The sequence below is a fragment of the Homarus americanus genome, unplaced genomic scaffold (assembly GCF_018991925.1).
Source record: "Homarus americanus isolate GMGI-L3 unplaced genomic scaffold, GMGI_Hamer_2.0 scaffold27231, whole genome shotgun sequence".
NCBI lineage: Eukaryota > Metazoa > Arthropoda > Malacostraca > Decapoda > Nephropidae > Homarus > Homarus americanus.
This window is the reverse complement of record NW_024718545.1, coordinates 1,026,438-1,045,275: the sequence shown is the minus strand read 5'-3', so window position 1 is coordinate 1,045,275 and position 18,838 is coordinate 1,026,438. Positions and strand designations below refer to the sequence as shown.

Sequence of the window (18,838 nt, the reverse complement as noted above, 5' to 3'; positions counted from 1 at the left end):
ACGCAGCTAAACTTGCAATACAAGTGTAATATAAATGACAGCTAACAAACTTATTTATTTGGAACAAAGATAAAAGCGAGATAAGTAATCTTAAATTGGAATATGGGCAATTCTATGTTAGACGAGATAAAATATACATATTACTGTATGTATAATGAGATAAGATATACTGTACACATTGCTGTATGTTTGACGTTATAAACCTGTATGTTACTCACTGCTTTCGTTCCACAGGATAAGTAAAGAGTTAGTTTCACAAGGCAGAGGACAGTAAGTGTATCATGAACTGGCAATATATTTCTCTAGGGACACGACAGACTTGGTATATACTGAACGGTTCTGTGACAAAGTAGATGCCGTGTCGAGACTTATGAGGGAGAAATATATAGCCATGTAAACGGTGGGGTAAAATGGCAATTGGATTAGTTTACGTAGCGAGAAATGTTAAAGGCATAAACTGTACTAGATTGATAATACTGGAGACTCTGAGACTTTTATGATGTAGCTATCTTGATAATGCACCTGATAATGCACCTGATGTTAATTAAAGGAGGTTAAGGTAACAAGTTTGATAGTCATTGTCTTTTGTGGTAGTAGATCGTTAATGAAAAGAGTTGATGATCGATAGGACCTCTCTCTCCGAAGCCTCATATCCTTGTATCTCCTCCCGCAGGAACAGATGAGGACCTGCCTGTGTGAGGGTGTGAACAAGACGTGGCACCGGGAACCCATTTATCTGTTCAGTCTCATTCCTTCGGACAACATCGTCCTCCTGGCAGTCAGGGTGCAGCTGGAAGGTGGGACGCAGGATGTCAAGGTGAGGTTGGGTGTCTGAATGGGAGTTAAATGTCTAGGTAAGAAAGAGATATCTGAGTGGGGTAGATATGTCTAAATACATGTCAAAAGTTGGGTAGGTGTTAAGATGTGACCGAGATGGGGAGGTATGGGATAATTATGCATACGTGAGAAGGTTTTCATAGGTGATAGAGAGATAGATACCTAAAACGACAGGAAGATGCTAATTGCAGGTGTGTATGTTAAGGTGAGAGGAATATATTTGAGAGGGAGATACCATAAGGTTGATAATTATCTAGGTAGAGGAGCAGCCCTTGAGTAACAGCGACACTGATAACATTCTGATATTTACCAAAGATCATTGTTGAAATTTACATCCGATTAAAGTAAAATAGTGACCCCTCATGCTGCTTTATTATACCAAGAGAAATCATAGGATATTATTAGCTATGGACTCAGGAACAACCTCCCAGACCCAGTGACGTAGATAGTTGCGATGTAGAAATGATAGTCACTCTACAATTATGGCATCATGTGTGGATAGAACGCCTCCCTCACCCAGAAAGTAAACAAAGGAGCAGAGAAGGACTGTATGGGTATGTTTGTCGACGTTTATCAGATTGTATTAACCCTTTGAAGTCGATAGGGCTAGACCATCCTCTTCAAAGGGTTAAACTATCGTCCTTAAAGGGTTAGACTATCTTCACCAAAGGGTTTGAGCATAGTCTTTAAAAGGTTAAATCATGGTCCTAATGAAACATTAACCTAGTCTTCAAAGGTTGACTTGGCGGCGACTTATCAGAGCAGAAAGATGTAAACAAACCAAGATACACATCCAGTAATTCTGTGTAACTTGCATCATTTTTCACATGTTGGGTGAACAGGTATAAGATAAGACCTAATCAGAGGAACTTTTCGGAAAGAAAATAATCAGCAAATAACCTACAACATAATCACATTCTGAACTTGAGCCCCTCCCCCCACCGGGCCAAAATAAAATCATACTTTGAGTTAAGAGCAAATCACTCACTTGACTTTACTGAGGAAGCTTGTTTATACTTAACCTACATTTTATAAGGCAAGAGCAGGTGAAAGGCTTTATTGTGAAATATATATATGTCATACACAGTCAAGCTAAGTAACCAGTCATTTCAGAAAAGATTACAAATTTCTAGCCAATTAGCTATATTAAAAATCCACTAATTTACATTTGGACCTAACCTGACCTCACCTAACTTAACCTAGTTTAACCTAATCTAACCAAACAAAACTTAACCTAACCTAAAAGAAACAACTTTATTGCAACATATATAACACCTAACTGTGAGGAGGGAGGGAGGGAGGCTGGGGAACACCTTGGTGACACAGACTGCCAGGCTCCACGACCATTATATATATTTTTGTGTTGTCTCAGATAATACTAATTAAGTCTCTGTTGAAAGTTAGAATCCTCCATAAGCTTATTGTGTCAACTAATTACCAACACCAATACTTATTCACGTATAATCCTCCCTTTGATCACACACAGGAAGTTCTTTGAGAACTAATTAAGAACAACACGTCAATAGCTCTCATTGTTCTTCATGTAGGCTAACTGAGACTGATGAACAATAATGATAAAGGAAGTCTTCATAACATTGTCCTTAAAAGCTTAAAAACTATTATTATTATATTCAACTAAAGGAAGTCTTCATAACATTGTTCTTAAAAGCTTAAAAACTAATATTATTATATTCAACTGAAGTGTATTTAAAATTTTGGTTAGAACGTAGATAATTACAGTCATCACTCACCTCATACAGCCTTTCTGATCATTTTCTTTCTTCTGATTTATCTGTCTTTTAATTAATCTCTCCGCTTTTATAATTATCTTTAAAATGACACAATTAATTATGTTTATCTGACGCAACTAATTACCTTTTACCTGACACAATTAATTATATTTACCTGACGCAACTAATTATGTTATCTGACGCAACTTATTATGTTTATCTGACGTAACTAATTATGTTGACCTGACGCAACTATTTATTTTACCTGACAAATAATTCAGTGCGCCATTTCAGCTGGAGATCCGTAAAGAAGATCCTAAGTCGACAACCATCCTGGCAAGTGTTGAGGGCAACGGCACCAACCTCGCTTTCAAGAATCCTGTACACCTTAGAGAGTCCGTCACCTACATCTTCACGCTGCAGGTGTCAGACCCGGCCACGTCACTCTTCGGCAACAAACTGTGTCAGCAAGTTTACGAGGCGGAGGGCGGCTTCCAGATCTCTATCAGTCCCGGCATCTTCATTCAAGCATTGGTGTTTTTCTGATACTGTATAGAGAGGCGCCTCGAAAAATCAACCTTGCTTCACTTTCTGTATAACATTGAAACTCTCCTTAGACCAACACAGTTTAATGATGACAAATGGACTGATTCAAGTTATATTGACCAGACGTATCCAAGGACATGATGAACTGCATTAACTGTCTCGGACTGTTCTTAAACATATGTATTTGTGAGGAATGTTGACCGTACTATATGGCTGTATATCGTGGTAAAAGCGGAGTGAGTTTATACGAGGTGCAGGTAAATACAGAAAGAGAATAAACAGTGGTGTTTGTTGCTGGACAGTTTTAAAAAGTTATCGTGTAGAAAAGAGGAAGTCATAAGGTGATAAACTTAGAATACCTGAGAGAATATAAACCAAACACATCAGCGAAAATATTAAAAATCACACAAGGACACGCTAGCGATAACAGACGTCTTGCTGAATAAACAAGTGTAAACGTAATAATTATTGTATCGAGTAAAGGCAAAGGTAGTGGCTGAGTAGTGAGTGTTTACTGATAACAACACTATAAAGTTTTCACGATCTCTATATCTGGGAAAAACACGTGGAAAAACATACTGACTGTCTATATATATAACAGGTCTGATGATGACCAGTCAGCGAATATTACAGAATTTAGTAATTCTCTAAACTTAGACATATATATATATATATATATATATATTTGAACAATATTTTTACTTCAGTATGTTCATTTACATTAAATTATAAATTTGTAAAACACTTTCTATATTGTGTCCTCGAGTACAATACAATACAGTATTGTACTAGTAACAACTTGTGTAACTCCTCATGACTGTTAGCTTCTGAACTTTGTCACACGAGGGAACATATGAACATATACCGTATACAGTATAATGAAGAAAGTCTGTGTTTAGAGCTTTGATTCACGAGTTACAGCTGTTTACCAGGTGTTTTATATATATAGATCGTAGTGTCTCCAGTTATTTTTTTATTGAAAGCAAATTGCATTGGTCTGGCCTCCCCCTGCTGAAGATGATGCCATGGGCGGGGACATGAGGGGGCTGCTAACCTCGCTGGCCGACCCCTGCCACTACCATTACTGTTCACCATCATTTGTTGACCTCACACGACCTCTACTAGGCCACAAGGAGGAGTGTCATCGCTGCCTATTAACCTTACATGACCTACACTCTCGTGATCCAAAATATGGACACTGCCGCTGTTAGTCCTCACATCGTCCCCCGTGACCCAGACAACAGGTGGCGGTGATTCTCTTGATTCAGGATTACATTTCACCACCTGCCAGTCACTGTAATGCTCATCAGAAGGTCATGGGTGATGAGTACACTTATGTGAGAATATTGACAACATTTAACTGGACACTTTCACTCTACTTCATAATTCCTCAGCATAATGTCCCGTAGGATGCATTAAATTTTACTCCTGTTCATCTGGATTCAAATTCGTGTTCAGGGACCAAGACCCCGAGCCATGTTCTGTATATATATGTTGTATCTCATATTTTACATGTATTACTCTTAACGTGCGTAAGTAAACAGCAGTGCCATTCCCAGAGATATAAGATATTCACATGCTAAAATCCTGCATAATTAGTGTTGGATCCCCTGCTCTAAGCTCTAAATCCTTTTGTCGCAGTGAGTTTGTCTCTTAAATTCCAGACTTTAAGCTAAGAACACGATTCACTGTTGGTAAGTAAAAGTACCGAAACAATGTAATGTGCTTGAGAAGACGAGTGAGTTTACTGCTGAATTATGATACACGATTCCCCCATCTACAGCAGCTATTGAGGTACACTTTTGCTATATGTAAAGGTATCGATTCACGGAAGAATTATGTAAACCTTCAGTAATATACAAGATACACCATTAAATATTTCTACAATAGAGACAAAAGTTTTGATGTGAAATATATGCAGTCATGAGGAATCGCCAGAACATGAGTGGACAAGTTGAGTGAGCTGGTGTAACTATGAATTGATAATAAATTCCTTTGTTTTTCTGTAAACTTCGCAGATTTAATGAAAAATATCTTAATAATTACACACTTAAAACAGGACTGCATATATCATAACAGATGTCATTATCATGTTTGGAATATTTATAAGAAAATTATCGGACTCAAGTTAAATACAATTAGTGAAACAATTATAAGGCTCGTACTAGTTTAGGCAGCAGCTTTTATTAACGTGTGTGTGAGAAAGATTGTTATACTCGTGGTGTTGATTGGAGTGTTTGAATCTTTGTCTATTATCTTATATGCGACAATGTATGAGAAGGCATTATGAGTCTGCTTCACTGCTTGTGTGTATACTTAAATGTGTGTGTATAAACGTATGTAGACGAGAGATCGCAATAAGTGCAGGCATCTAGACTCTCCATATATTCTTCAAAACAAAAACTAAGGGAACCAACAGAGAGTTTTATGTATATATCATATGTACTCGTATATAATCCTCTGTAAAGTACAGTATTGAAAACTCCTTTTTTTTTTCAACATTCCGCGCTACATTAATTAAGATAGAAATCAGTATTCAGTTGCAATTTTAATTCTTTTGTTGATTACTCATATGCCGGTAGTAATTTATATTCAACAAAGCTCGACCTGTGACGACTAGGAGAAGCGCACGAGTCTGGGGTCTGGTAAGGAACTTTAACTGTAGTCAGGCCTGAGGAGAGGGAGAAAATCTCTTAAGTGGTTGTGAGTTCATTACTAAAGTGAGGCACAGAGCTAACTACCGTAGCTAACAAGGAACATGGAGTTTTCAGTGTGTCTAACAGGTCACCAGATGGTCATTACCTGTAGTTTGAATTCCTATTACCGAGTTAGGCATGGGCCCGGCCGACACACATTTAAATTTAATGAAATGAATAATCTCTTGTGATTATTCTACTGCACACTGCTGGTCAAGTATCCTCAATGTTTATTCATAAGTCCACTGTTTCATTTCTATTCAAATTTCTGATATTACATGCCGACGGTATATAATGAAATTCCTCCATCATGAGTGAATTATAGATAAACATTCCCAGGTGTTTCTGAACGCGTGTTGACAGGTAGCCAGTGATCACCTCAGCAAGTTATCCTCGCTCTTCCAGGAATGATTCATTAAACAAAAGCTTATCCTCACAGTATTAGTCCACATTAGCAAATTCTCAACATGTAACTCATTTAGAAATTCTCAGCATACACAGCATTAATTACCAAAATCCCAATAGACACAACAGCAACTAATTCTTTACATGTCCGACATTAAGTAATTCTCCTTATTACCAAATTAATAAAATCCAAATAAACACCACATTTAACATTAACAAAATCCCAAAAGGAACGACATGTACAAATCTTCAAAAGAGAAAACTCAAACAATTTCTCAACTCAAGAAATAATAACAGAGAAACACAAAAAACACAAATTTAACACAGTACACAGAGCTGAAATGTGTCTACAGCAGTGACGACTAGTTCATTATCTCTAGAACTGGTAACTGTTAAGAATGCCTATCACTGCCTATCCACACAAACACTTAATGAATATAAAAGTCCTATTTACACGGAGAGGAAAAAATACATATTTGTAGTGTTAACAAGAGCCGACACCAATCTTCACAATGCTCAGTCTAGGCCAGTCGATGAGGGACAACTGGACACGTACGAGCAGAGTCGTATATAATAACTTCATGAAATGGAAAAAAATAACATAAACCCCAGATGAAGCAGTCTTTTACCAGCGCTTTCCAGTGATAAAACTGACACTGATGAAACACGGAATAATATTTACTTTTGTAACAAGTTGTAAAAAAAAAATACAAAAATAATAATCTCTGTTTGAACTAAAAAAAAGTCCTATTTCTATTTTGGTTTTGGTTTACCATTTGATCTATGAAGTTGTTTCTCTTTTTATATTCTATGATCTCAGTCTCTGGTCACGTATTTTTCTTGCAGTTGTATGAACAACCTTTTCCAGTGTGATTTGAAACAGAGTTGAAGTAATAAATGAAGTATATTGAATACAAAAAGCTGATATTTTTTTTACACTCGTATTCCAATGTTGCTTTACGTTTAACAAGGGAGAGACACGGTGTTAGTGTGCAGAGAAAATGTATATATTTGAATGTTTATATGTAAACATATATATATATATATATATATATATATATATATATATATATATATATATATATATATATATATATATATATATATATATATATATAAATTAGCAAAAAGAAGAGTGTTAAGGAAGTTTGGGGGGGAAATTCCTGTGTTACAACCTTTAAAGGAGGAGGAGAAATGTTGGTAGGAGAGAATGAGGAATAATCAAGAGAATGTAAGGTGAGGAGGAGAAAGAAAAAGAGAAGGGGAAGGGTGTGAGAGAAAATAATGAGGGTGGAGAATTGTTCTGTTTCATAGCGAGAGGGAGAGTGAGCTAGTAGATGGTGAGAGGGAGGGAGGGAGGGAGGGAGGGAGAGAGGAAGGGAAGGAAGGAAAGAGTAAATCAATCAATCGTCCTTCCATACACACACGATGATGTCTAGTCATTCCCTCCACTCCACTCAACCTCGATCACTTCCACCCACCCCACCCTACCAACCCACCCCACCAACCCACCCACCACTCCATGCCACTCACCTCCACGCCACTCGCCTCCGGGTGTATAGAGACAAGAAGGAAGTTATCAGTGTGCTAATGGACTCGCTCAGTACACAATTACAACATAGAAATTACGTTCCTGTGTGAGAAATGAACCGCAGTGATCAGCAGGAAGGTCAACGGCTCACTGAAGGTTCATGTGACGGCTGACTGAACACAGGGGCAAGATAGATGGATGGGAGAAGGAAGAGAGGATTGGTGGAAGGATGGATGAGGTGGATAGGTGGAAGGATGGATGGAGGGTGGATTGGTGGAAGGATGAATGAGGTGGATAGGTGGAAGGGTAGATTGATGGATGGATGAATGGGCGGGTGAGTGGATAGGTCAACGGGTGTATTGGTGGATGAAAGGCTGAACTGATGGATGGGTTGGAGAGATCGGTAAGTCGTCGTCGTCAGTAGCAGCACTATATATATATATATCCTGTATATTTATTTATTTATTTTTTTATTTTTTTATTTATTGACTGTAGACGCTGGGAGCCTGGCGTGGTGGGCGGTAAAGTCAGAAGTGCTTCACAGAAAACGTCCTTCTCCCGAGGGAACTCTCGTCCTGTCACAAACCTAAAGGTGGGGAGGGTCACCAAGGCCACCTGCTAGAGCTCTTGAAATGGTGAAGGGTCGTCCAGCCTTCCCGCCGAGGATACTAATGTGGACGAATGGTCTTCAAACCCTTCGTTAAGAATCTTGAAGTGCAAGTAAGGGTCACCGTCCCTTCATCCTCCGAGTCATAATGTGTTGTAAAGGTCTCGAGCCCTGTGCCACAGACCCTGAAGCGAGTATGGTCGTCACGCTCTCTAAGGAGAATCTTAAAACGTTCGGAAGGTTAGTTCATCCATCCATCAGTGATCATGAAAGAGACAAAAGGGTCGTCCAACCGCCCATCATGTAATTCTAAAGTAAAGAGAGAGACAGAGAGTAGAGCTTCACGAGGCTGGTGGAGGGAGAAGCTTAATTTTCGAGAAGTTGAGGACAAAGTGTGAAAAAGGGGAACACATTTCAACGTCGTGGATGGCCTCCATTGGGAATAACAGGTGGGGTATTTTTTGAGAATCGGGACGAGGAGGAGGAGCTTCAAGAGTGAAAGGGGGAAGGTAGAGTACAAAATATAGCAAAGGAGACGTTCTTTTGGACTCCGTTGAAGGGGAGTAATGGATGAAGATATTCTGAAATGCAAATGAAATAAATATGTGAGAAGGGAAGACTTAATTTGAGAGGAAACCATGTGAATAATTCAAGAGACGGACCATAAAGGAGAGGGAAGAGTAAATGAGTACAAGGCAAGCAAAATTTACAGAAGACAAAGTAGAGAAGAGAGCGGCGAAAAGGAAAAGATAAATAATACATCAAATGAACCAAGCTGAGAACCATATCACACTGTACTTCTCTAACAGCCTCACGTAACCTTTCATCAAATTTTCCAAAGTTGGTGGCAGTGGTGGAACAAAAACTTCATTTCTAACATAGCCCAGGAGGAAAAAATTTAAGGAGTCTTTAGATCAAGCAAACGAGCTAGCTGAGGAATACCCCCTCTACCCTACCCCGCTCCAACGACCAGGCAACTGCTCATTCACCCGATATGTGTGTCTGTGGTGGTAAGGTGGTATTTGGTGGCAGAAATAGTACTATAGTTATGTTTTATGATAAACCGTTGTCCTCAAAGGGTTAACTCATCAATCATCCTCAAAAGGTTAAACCAATAAACCACAATCCTTCAAATATTGTAAATCATCGTCTTCTGTGGGTTAAACTATCATCCATCTCAAGGTTAAGGTGATGATAATAAGGAAGGCACTCGTGTTACCCACTACTTGGTAAAGAAGAAACAGGTTTATTTTATGATAGGAAAGTAATATTATGGTGATAGGATGAGAGGATGTGGTGATAACCCATTACAGTGAGAGTTGTGGGGCGGGGTATGGTGGTAACACTATTATGGTATTGACTAATGAAGTATGATAAGAAAAGGCGCATAGAAGTGAATGTTGTTACGGGAGAAGAACATTTCTATCATTTATGTAAAACTACTAATTGGTTCTTTATAGTGTAATACAAATCACGATATCTTAGGAAACAGAATTTGTCATACCTAATGAACTGATGGTAATGACACGTCTTGGGAGTTTTTTTTTCTTTCTTTTTTTATTCATCTCTGTTTAGAACGAGCAGAGAAAATGTATTTTTTTTTTGTAAGTGACTAAAAGAAACTTGCCCAAACTTACACCCCGTGACTAACTTGACTCTCTCGAGGATTTCTTTAATGTGGTTTTACAAGTGTTTCAATTTCATTTTAATTTTTTTTACTCCTCTTTAACTGACTGAGAATGGCTTTTAAAACACCTTAATGTTATATTATAGTTAAAACAAAAGCATAGGTTTCTGACTTAACCAACACTGACCTATGCTTAACCTATTACCTGGCGTTAATGCAGATGAGCTCAGCTACAACCCATTATATTTTTTAACTTTATTTTCTTTGTTACACTTTTTAAAGACAATCTAATTGAACTCAGCTCTAAGTATATTTTGTTAATGCTCATCTCTTCAGCTATATTTTTAAGATTAACCCAAATGAGAGCTGCTACAAATAAAATCTCTTAAACCTCCCTAAAATGGCTCAGGAAATCATCTTTTAAGAAACTTTTCAAATGATCACCGTCATGTCTTCTCTCACAGCTCTGAGACCTACCCGAAATGACCTTCAAAACCCCCGAGAGTAACATACCCTCCCATCAAAGCTCTCAAAGGATTGGCCCGGTGGAGGAGGGGGTAAGACCTCACAGAACCTAGACTGACCCAGAGAGATTGAGAATGATCTCGTTTTATTGTCGTAAAACCAACAAGCGAAAATTGGAAGTTAGCTTTCGGAGATTGATTCGTCCCTCCGTGCTCCAGAAATCGCATTAGGTTGCACGGCTTAATCTGATCTCCCAGTCGGGGGAAAACCTCCTCCCAGAACCGCAAGAAAGAAGACCATAATTCTTATAAAGATAGTCTGGCATCCGGGAACTAAGAAATCCCTTCGTTGTTTCCTCATGAAACCAATTACTTTTTATGATAAATTTATAAGAAACGCCTGTGAATTCCGTTTAATTTTCTTGTGTTTCGTTACTTTCTTTTATATCGCTGTTATTTCCAGGTTGCCTTGTGTGAGGAGATTGGGAGAAAGGGGGTTGCAGGTGCACGGTGGAAGGGTAAAAATAGCTTTGATTGGATAAACAAAATGCAAATCCAAACCTTTTGTTCCATTGCGAGCTTGTTTTCGACAGTGGGTCGGGTCGCAGGGGTCCAGAAGAAAAGCAATTTAGATAACTTGAAAAGATCTCACTATCAATGTCAGCCAATTTGAAAAGAAGAGTAGCTTTTTCATGTCAACAATTATGTGAGAAGAATTTACAAGAGCAACCGATACAAATTCATTAACAAAAAAAAGAAGGAGGAAGTTACGGTGGAGAGAGCTGACCTAATAAATAATAACTCCCAATAAAATGAAAATCAAAGCAAATAAAATATAACTATAGGAGAAACATTAACCAATACAACAAATATAACAGAAAACGTATTTTTATCCCAGACTCAAGAAGAAAAAGATACAATCACATTCTAATAACCTCTTACACCTGTTCAAGCGTTTTACTTCCTGACAGGGCATCAGGAACACACGCTGAGGAGCAAATGAATATGGAGATGTTAGGTGTGTACACAGAAGGAGGGTAACAAAGAGGGAAGGAATGATGTGGTGGGAAGGAGATACGACAAAGAGGAAGATGCAAGAAGAGGAGAGAACCATGAAGAAGAGTAGCAAGAGTGAATATGCGTGGTGGAATAAAGATGGTGGAAACTCAGGAAGGGGAATAAATGTATGAAGAAACGAAAGGAGAGGGAAACTTGAATGAAAGGGAGAAGAAAACAAGCATATGGGTGTGGGAGATAATCTTAGGGGAATTAACGAAACGAAGATAAATGTGGAGAAGAAACTAAGACGAAAATGAGAAGAGTAGGAGGAAATGTTAAAGAAGGTCCTGCAGCATATCAAGAAAACGTAATTACTACTGAAAAATATCATCACGACTGCGGCCTCGCTTCGCCAACCCCGTTAATAGGATTAAGTCTTCAAGTAAATAAGATTTAAGTCTCGTGGGGTCAAGTGAGTTCTGAGATGGCGGCGAGAGAGAGAGAGAGACATCGTCAAAAGGAAGACTTAATTCCGTATCGCCGAGCAAAATTGCCAGTGGGAGGGATTCATTTGAGATCTTTCTCTATACTGGCAGGAGACTTCAGACACCCAACAGTCTCCAAGGCCGTTTGTGTACCAGCAGGATGCCCAAGACTTGACTATACTCCAAGTATTTGCTGCCAACGTCTATACCAATAACATCTGGTCTTTATATACTGAGAACGTCGCAAGAATTCCTATATACCACCACTGTCTCAAGACTATAATAATATACTAGAAGTATTCTTACTCCCATCAAATGATATACCGAGAAGGCTCTGAGATTTCCTATATCCCAGAGACATTTCAGGACTGTCAATATACCTACGTCTCAAGATGGTCCCGTCCCGGGTGAAGGAAGGTAAACACTCTTTATTGACAGGAAGGTAAATATTCCCCATTTACCGGTGTCGGCCCTGTATATGAGTCCCATGTCGACATTTATTTTCCTGGTTTATTTATCTTAAGAATGATTAATATGTCTAGTTCATATGTGGGAAACATCGTAAACATGTTTTGTTTTTCCTGGAAAATAATTCCGCTTACTTAATGGTTCACATCAGTTACTGTGGGTGATACTCCCGGTTCACATCAGCTAATGGTGGTGAAGCATCAGGGTAATGGTGATGATGGTGAGGTTCACGGTAATGATGATGATGATGATGGTTCACGGACGGGGGTGATGGTGAGTCTTCAAGATTATGTATGGATTTATGGTGAAGACGGGAAGAGGCAGCAAGAAATAAAATCTTACAGAAAAAGGAAAAACGATAAAAAGATAAAAAGTGTAACCCTTTTAGAAAATGTCTTAAGAGGCAGAAAAATATAAAGAAGGTAAGATGGAGCTGGGAAATGGCATAGGACATAGCCACCCATTGAGAGAAATTCAAGAGGTGCCATGCAGGACACGGGATGGTGCCATAAAGGACACGGGACGGTGGTGGAGAGGATGTAAGTGAGTGTCGCCAAAGACGCAGAACAGCGGCGTGAAAGAGACGGGGGAGGAAGTTGCCAGAGAGCTTTAATGGTCCCTACAAAGAGATGTTATGGTTTTGATGGAGCTATGTTATGGGTTTCATCTAGGACTGAAATGGCTTCAACAAAGGAAGGAAGTGGTTTCAACAAAGATATGAAATGCAGTCGATGAAGGGGTGTAATGGTGCCGACAAAGAGGCGTAATGATCTCAACGATGGTCTGTAATATTTTCGACACAGGCACGTAATAATTATCTCGACAAAGGGGCGTAATACCGACAGAGGAGACATGGAAGTGTGTGTGTCGGCAAAAGAATGGACGGGAGGGGTGGAGAGATATGGGAGGGCGTTGGAGAGGACATGAGAGGGTGCTGCTGGAAAAGGAACGACAAGGGCGTCACCAAAGATATGGGAAGGTAGCAAGAAGAGATATGGAATGGTGTGTCGACAGGGCGAAGGAGGAGGAGGAGGAGGAGGAGGAGGAGGAGGAGAAGGAGGAAGGGAAGATGAGGATGAGGAGGAAGGGAGAGGGGGGTAGGTAGCCATTGGAGGAGGTAGACACAAAACATAGGAAGAAGGAAAGGAGGAATGGGAAGAGGAGACGATGTGGGAATAAGAAGTGAGCCCAAGAAGACGAACTACTTTTGTGTGAGTTGGTCGATACTGAATCACTACTCAGTTGCGCATCAATGATAAATTGTATCGACGCTTCCAAGTGGAATTATATACTTAACGACGTGATGAAGAGATGGTAGTAGGAGTCACATGATTGTCTGTATTATTATTATTATTATTATTATTATTATTAGTAGTAGTAGTATTATTATTATTATTATTATTTTTATCAATTACATTATCATTAACCGTTAGTAGTATTATTAACATTAATATATAATTGTTGTTATTGTTGATATTATGACAATCATCAATATTATCATCACCATTATGATCAATAGTCATCATTCATTCATTCACTTTTTTTTTTAGTCAGATGTGACCTCTAGGATGAGCGGCCGAGAAATCCACAGAGGTGAGGACACGTCAAAAACTTCCCAAATTGTATCGTGTGTACAGGGCAGGACATGAACAATGTAGCCAGATTGGATATATATTGCATTGCATAGTACAAGAGCGTGTATTTTTGTCTCCATTCCCACCCATTACTTTTCTGCCTCGTCTGTTCACTAGTTTGTGTAGTCTTCCCCGCCCCACCCACCCCACACTACTCAATCTGTCTCTCTGTTTGACCCTTCCCACTGTATTTCCCTCTATTGTTTCCCCCACCTAGTCATTGTTTCTCTATCTATCTCCCTCGTTCTGTTTCTAGGTTTTACTCTTACTCTTTCATTTGGTGTTTTTTTCGGGAGAGATTAATGTTTTTATTCGTTTTTGACGTTTTCAATCTATTTTCTCTCTTCATTTTTTTCTCTTTTCGTCATCTTTCTCTTTCTTTCTGCCTCTCACATTCCTATAACTTGCAATCGCCCAACTCTCTCTCTCTCACTCTCTCCCTACTCTTTAATTTTTCATTCTCCCACTGCAATACACACCAACACAACCCTTCCTCATTATTAATTGTCAAGTTCCCGAGGTTCATCATGCATGCTGCACCCTTCACCCTTGACGTTCAAAAATTTCGTCAGTACAGAATTATTTTCAGGAACAAGACAGCATGGAGAGGCAGCACCACTTCCCCGCTGGCTGCGTCAAAACTAAGGATAAAAAGCGTTCTTCAAATACCCAACTTTCCTTCACATCTCCCAGGAATCTTTAATAGAGCCGACACGCTTTAAATATTTATATACTGGTGAAAGTCCTGGGATATAAAATGATATGGTGTGTGTGTGTGTGTGTGTGTGTGTGTGTGTGTGTGTGTGTGTGTGTGTGTGTGTGTGTAACCATCACGTCACCTCCCAGCTTAAGACATAACCCAACAAGGCAGACAGCCCTTCCACCTGTACACAGTCTATCTCTGCCATCACGCCCAACACACATCCCAGGGTTGAGGAGGCGAGCCAAGTGCTTTTGTTTTGTCAGGCGGTTGGCTTAAATCCTCCCACCTGTCCGGGCCAATCACTGTGTGTTGTCCCCACACAATGGCCTCCTGGGGCTACCCCCTGTGTCCCTAACCCTCATCCTTTCCTCCCCTTCTCTTCCCCTTTCCTATCTTTCTCTATCTATAATAGTCCCCCCGACGGCTGTTCTCTTCTTCACATTCGTTTTCCCCCACGCCTCTTTCATACATTTTTTTTATATTAATACCCCTTTCCATTATCCTTTTCCAGTTTTTTTCCGTATCTTATCTTTCCCTTCCATACATTCTAATCCCTGTCTATCTCTTAATCTCCTTTTTTTCCTTTCCTCCCTTCCATCTCTTTTCCTTCACACATTCTTTTTTTTCAATTCTTCATCATTCAGCAACACATACGAGTACATCCCAATCTTAATCAATCACGTTTCCCCAGACTTTATATCTACGCAAAAAAAAATAACCAAGTGTCATTGGCCGTAAAATAAACAAGACCGTATAGTGTAAACATCGTTCCTCAAGACGCCTCGTCGTGATGAAGAACCAGGAACAGTGACTCTGACGGCGTAAGAGCAACAGGTGTGTGGCTAAGGTGTTGACTGTTGACAGGGAGAGGGTCATGACTATCAAGGGAACGTGACAATATATTTTTTTTTAACATATGAACGAAATATATTCACTTATTAACTTTATTACGTGAATATAACTTTCTCACTTTAAATCTACTTTAATGGATGAACCAAAAGGAAAAAACAATATTCAATTATTTACTTTAAATCACGAACAAATATTACTCACTGATTCGTTTTATTTAATACTTCAGTTAACGCATTCACTTATTCATTCATGTAGTTATATATTTCTACCTATTTAGTAATTTTCCTGATTATCTTTATTTACTTTATTACCGCTCTACTCTAATGTTCTTGTTCAGTTTCTTCGTGTGTGTGTGTGTGTGTGTGTGTGTGTGTGTGTGTGTGTGTGTGTGTGTGTGTGTCCTCCTGCACCTTCTTTTATTGTGGTAACTCAACCGCCGTCTCTCCACTCCCTCGGGTCGACCATAAAGACACACAACACACTTGATTAAAAAAAAATTTATACATGGGGCAACTGTATACTCTATACCTGTGCCAGAGACGATAATATAATCTGCAGCAACACATACGAGTACACCCCAGTCTTACTCAATCACGTTTCCCCAGACTTTATATCACCATAATCACTTGGTCTAAATACATGTTTCCAGAGATCAAAAGTCTTCATCACTGTCCCTTTCGAGGTACGGGCCAAGAAGGGCTTTCTCCATCCGAGTGGCTTCTGACATATCCTGTAAATGTTTGACCAACAAAATTATTCACTTTTAGGATCAAATCACATCAAGTATTCAGAATATATTTCATTTAATTAGGGTTTGTTGCCGCCAAGCTCGGGTTGTGCTTTAGTTAGTAAGGTCACACATACTGCTTGACCTTGACCTTCAAGAGCTATAACTGTGTGGTCTTCTCAGGTTTTCTTACCAGCACACTAAACTACTGAGGCCCGCAAGGATTAGGCAAGAAAAACACTTACACGTGCACATTTACACACACACACACACACACACACACACACACACACACACACACACACACACTCATATATCCAAATATACGCAGACACTAACAATTTTTGGTCCCCCAGGCATTTGTCAGCAATTAGAACTCAGACCGCACAATGCGTCCCATACCAAAGGTCGATTCCTATGCAAATGGAGCAAGAATTGAATGGGCCGGAGGAGAGCATTGTTGCCAGAGTCCTACTTTGCTTAAGATATTGGCTTAATTTGAATCTTGGGAGAAAAGAAAAAGGGGCAGGAGAGACGGAAAGAGAGAGAGAGAGAGAGAGAGAAAAGAGACAGGCAGACAAACAGGGAAAGAAAGACAGACAGACAGACAGACAGACAGACAATGAGAGAAATAGAGAGAAACATACAGAGAAACAGAGAGAGAGAGAGAGAGAGAGAGAGAGAGAGAGAGAGAGAGAGAGTGTGTGTAAATTAAGTTAATCAAACAATTACACTTAAACAACAATAACGGCAACAAACGGTTCAGGTAACACGACACACTAATATGGATAAATTTACCTGTGACCACATTTATTATTTCACATATACATTAAACAAATTAAAGACGTACGACTTCAAATGTTCGTTCCTGTGTTGACCAGTCAGCGCTCTGTGTATCACCAGGATTTGAGAGAATGGTTCCTCTACTCACCCTGGTCCCCTCCTCACCCTGTTCCTCTCCTCACCCTGGTCCTCTCCTCACCCTGGTCCTCTCCTCACCCTGGTCCTCTCCTCACCCTGTTCCTCTCCTCACCCTGGTCCTCTCCTCACCCCTGGTCCCTCTCCTCACCCTGGTCCCTCCTCACCCTGGTCCTCTCCTCACCCTGGTCCTCTCCTCACCCTCACCCTGGTCCTCTCCTCACCCCTGGTCCTCCCTCACCCTGGTCCCTCCTCACCCTGGTCCCTCCTCACCCTGTTCCCTCTCCTCACCCCTCTCCTCACCTCCCTCCCCACCCTGTTCCTCCTCACCCTGGTCCTCTCCTCACCCTGTCTCCTCACCCTGGTCCTCTCCTCACCCTGGTCCTCTCCTCACCCTGTTCCTCTCCTCACCCTGGTCCCCTCCTCACCCTGTTCCTCTCCTCACCCTGGTCCTCTCCTCACCCTGTTCCTCTCCTCACCCTGTCCCCTCCTCACCCTGTTCCTCTCCTCACCCTGTTCCTCTCCTCACCCTGAAGCGTCTAAAACAAACTAAGACTCCCGTAACGCTCGCTGGAGGACTTAGTATTCAGGTATGACTATCAAATAAATATACACATTGTTGGTTTCCCCGAAGGACATACGCAAATGCCGAGACAAGGTGTAGGAAAGGATATTAAAATACCTAACGTTAAGCGAAACAAGAAATATGCAAGACTGAGCGTACTGAAGACTTGAAGAACGTACAGTACAGAGTTATAGATAAGTTATGATTGTGATTGTACGATGTTTTTCTCAAGTTGGTTTTGATCTGCCGCTAAGTCAATGTTGTGAAAGAATGTAGATCCATGAAATGAAATTCACGTCATAACTTTGAGAACAGACAACACAAACCTTGGGAACCTTTGTATAATTCTACCTGTATAAATTTCCCCTCTGCGCTGCTCAAGGATTGTGTCGCGTGTTTGGGTGTATGTAATGACTGTGGTGTACAAGTCTAGAGGGACACCGAGGAACTAGCAGTGGTAGAGGGAGAGAGTTGTAACATTATGACTCTCAGAGGAAGAGAAACGAGCTTGGCTGTTCACGATGGACAAGAGATAAAGCGAAAAACTTTACTAATATCAGAACAACGGAAGACTTAACCAGTTATGCTGAACTTCTCCATAAATAAGTTTAAGAGATAGAACTATTTACTAGACGTTGTGATGGGGTGAGGTATCGAAGGGAACCAAACAACATGTTGGTTTTAAGAGACTGATTCAGCAGTGATGACGGTCTCTCTCTCTCTCTCTCTCTCTCTCTCTCTCTCTCTCTCTCTCTCTCTTTGGTGAATTCACGATTAACAAAATAATAATGAAAATAATAATAATAATGATATTAAAGACCCCATAAAAATACGAGAGTGAAAATTATAAATAATAAAATAATAATAGAACAGAAACACAGAAATACTTTAAGTTCCAGGTGGAAACGCGACACACGATGAAAATAAAATATAGATGAATGAAAGAGAGGAAAACGGAACAAAAGACTTGGAAAAAAGAGTAAAGGGGGAAGGGGAGCAGAATACACACAGGAGAAAAAGGAGGAAAGACCGCAGAGAGGGCTG

At 40.0% G+C, this 18,838-nt stretch overlaps 1 protein-coding gene across 3 annotated transcripts in view; it reads left to right on the top strand.

Moving 5' to 3' along the window:
* The window catches only part of LOC121859703 (BTB/POZ domain-containing protein 1-like), a 69,703-nt gene extending 66,549 nt beyond the window's left edge, over positions 1–3,154 (top strand). For all 3 annotated transcript variants that reach the window (XM_042356626.1, XM_042356627.1, XM_042356625.1), the window contains 2 exons: positions 674–817; positions 2,862–3,154. In XM_042356626.1, coding sequence (XP_042212560.1) covers positions 674–817; positions 2,862–3,113 — 396 coding nt within the window. In that variant the 3' untranslated portion in view covers positions 3,114–3,154. The remainder of the gene's footprint in view (positions 1–673; positions 818–2,861) is intronic.
* Positions 3,155–18,838: the final 15,684 nt, after the last annotated feature.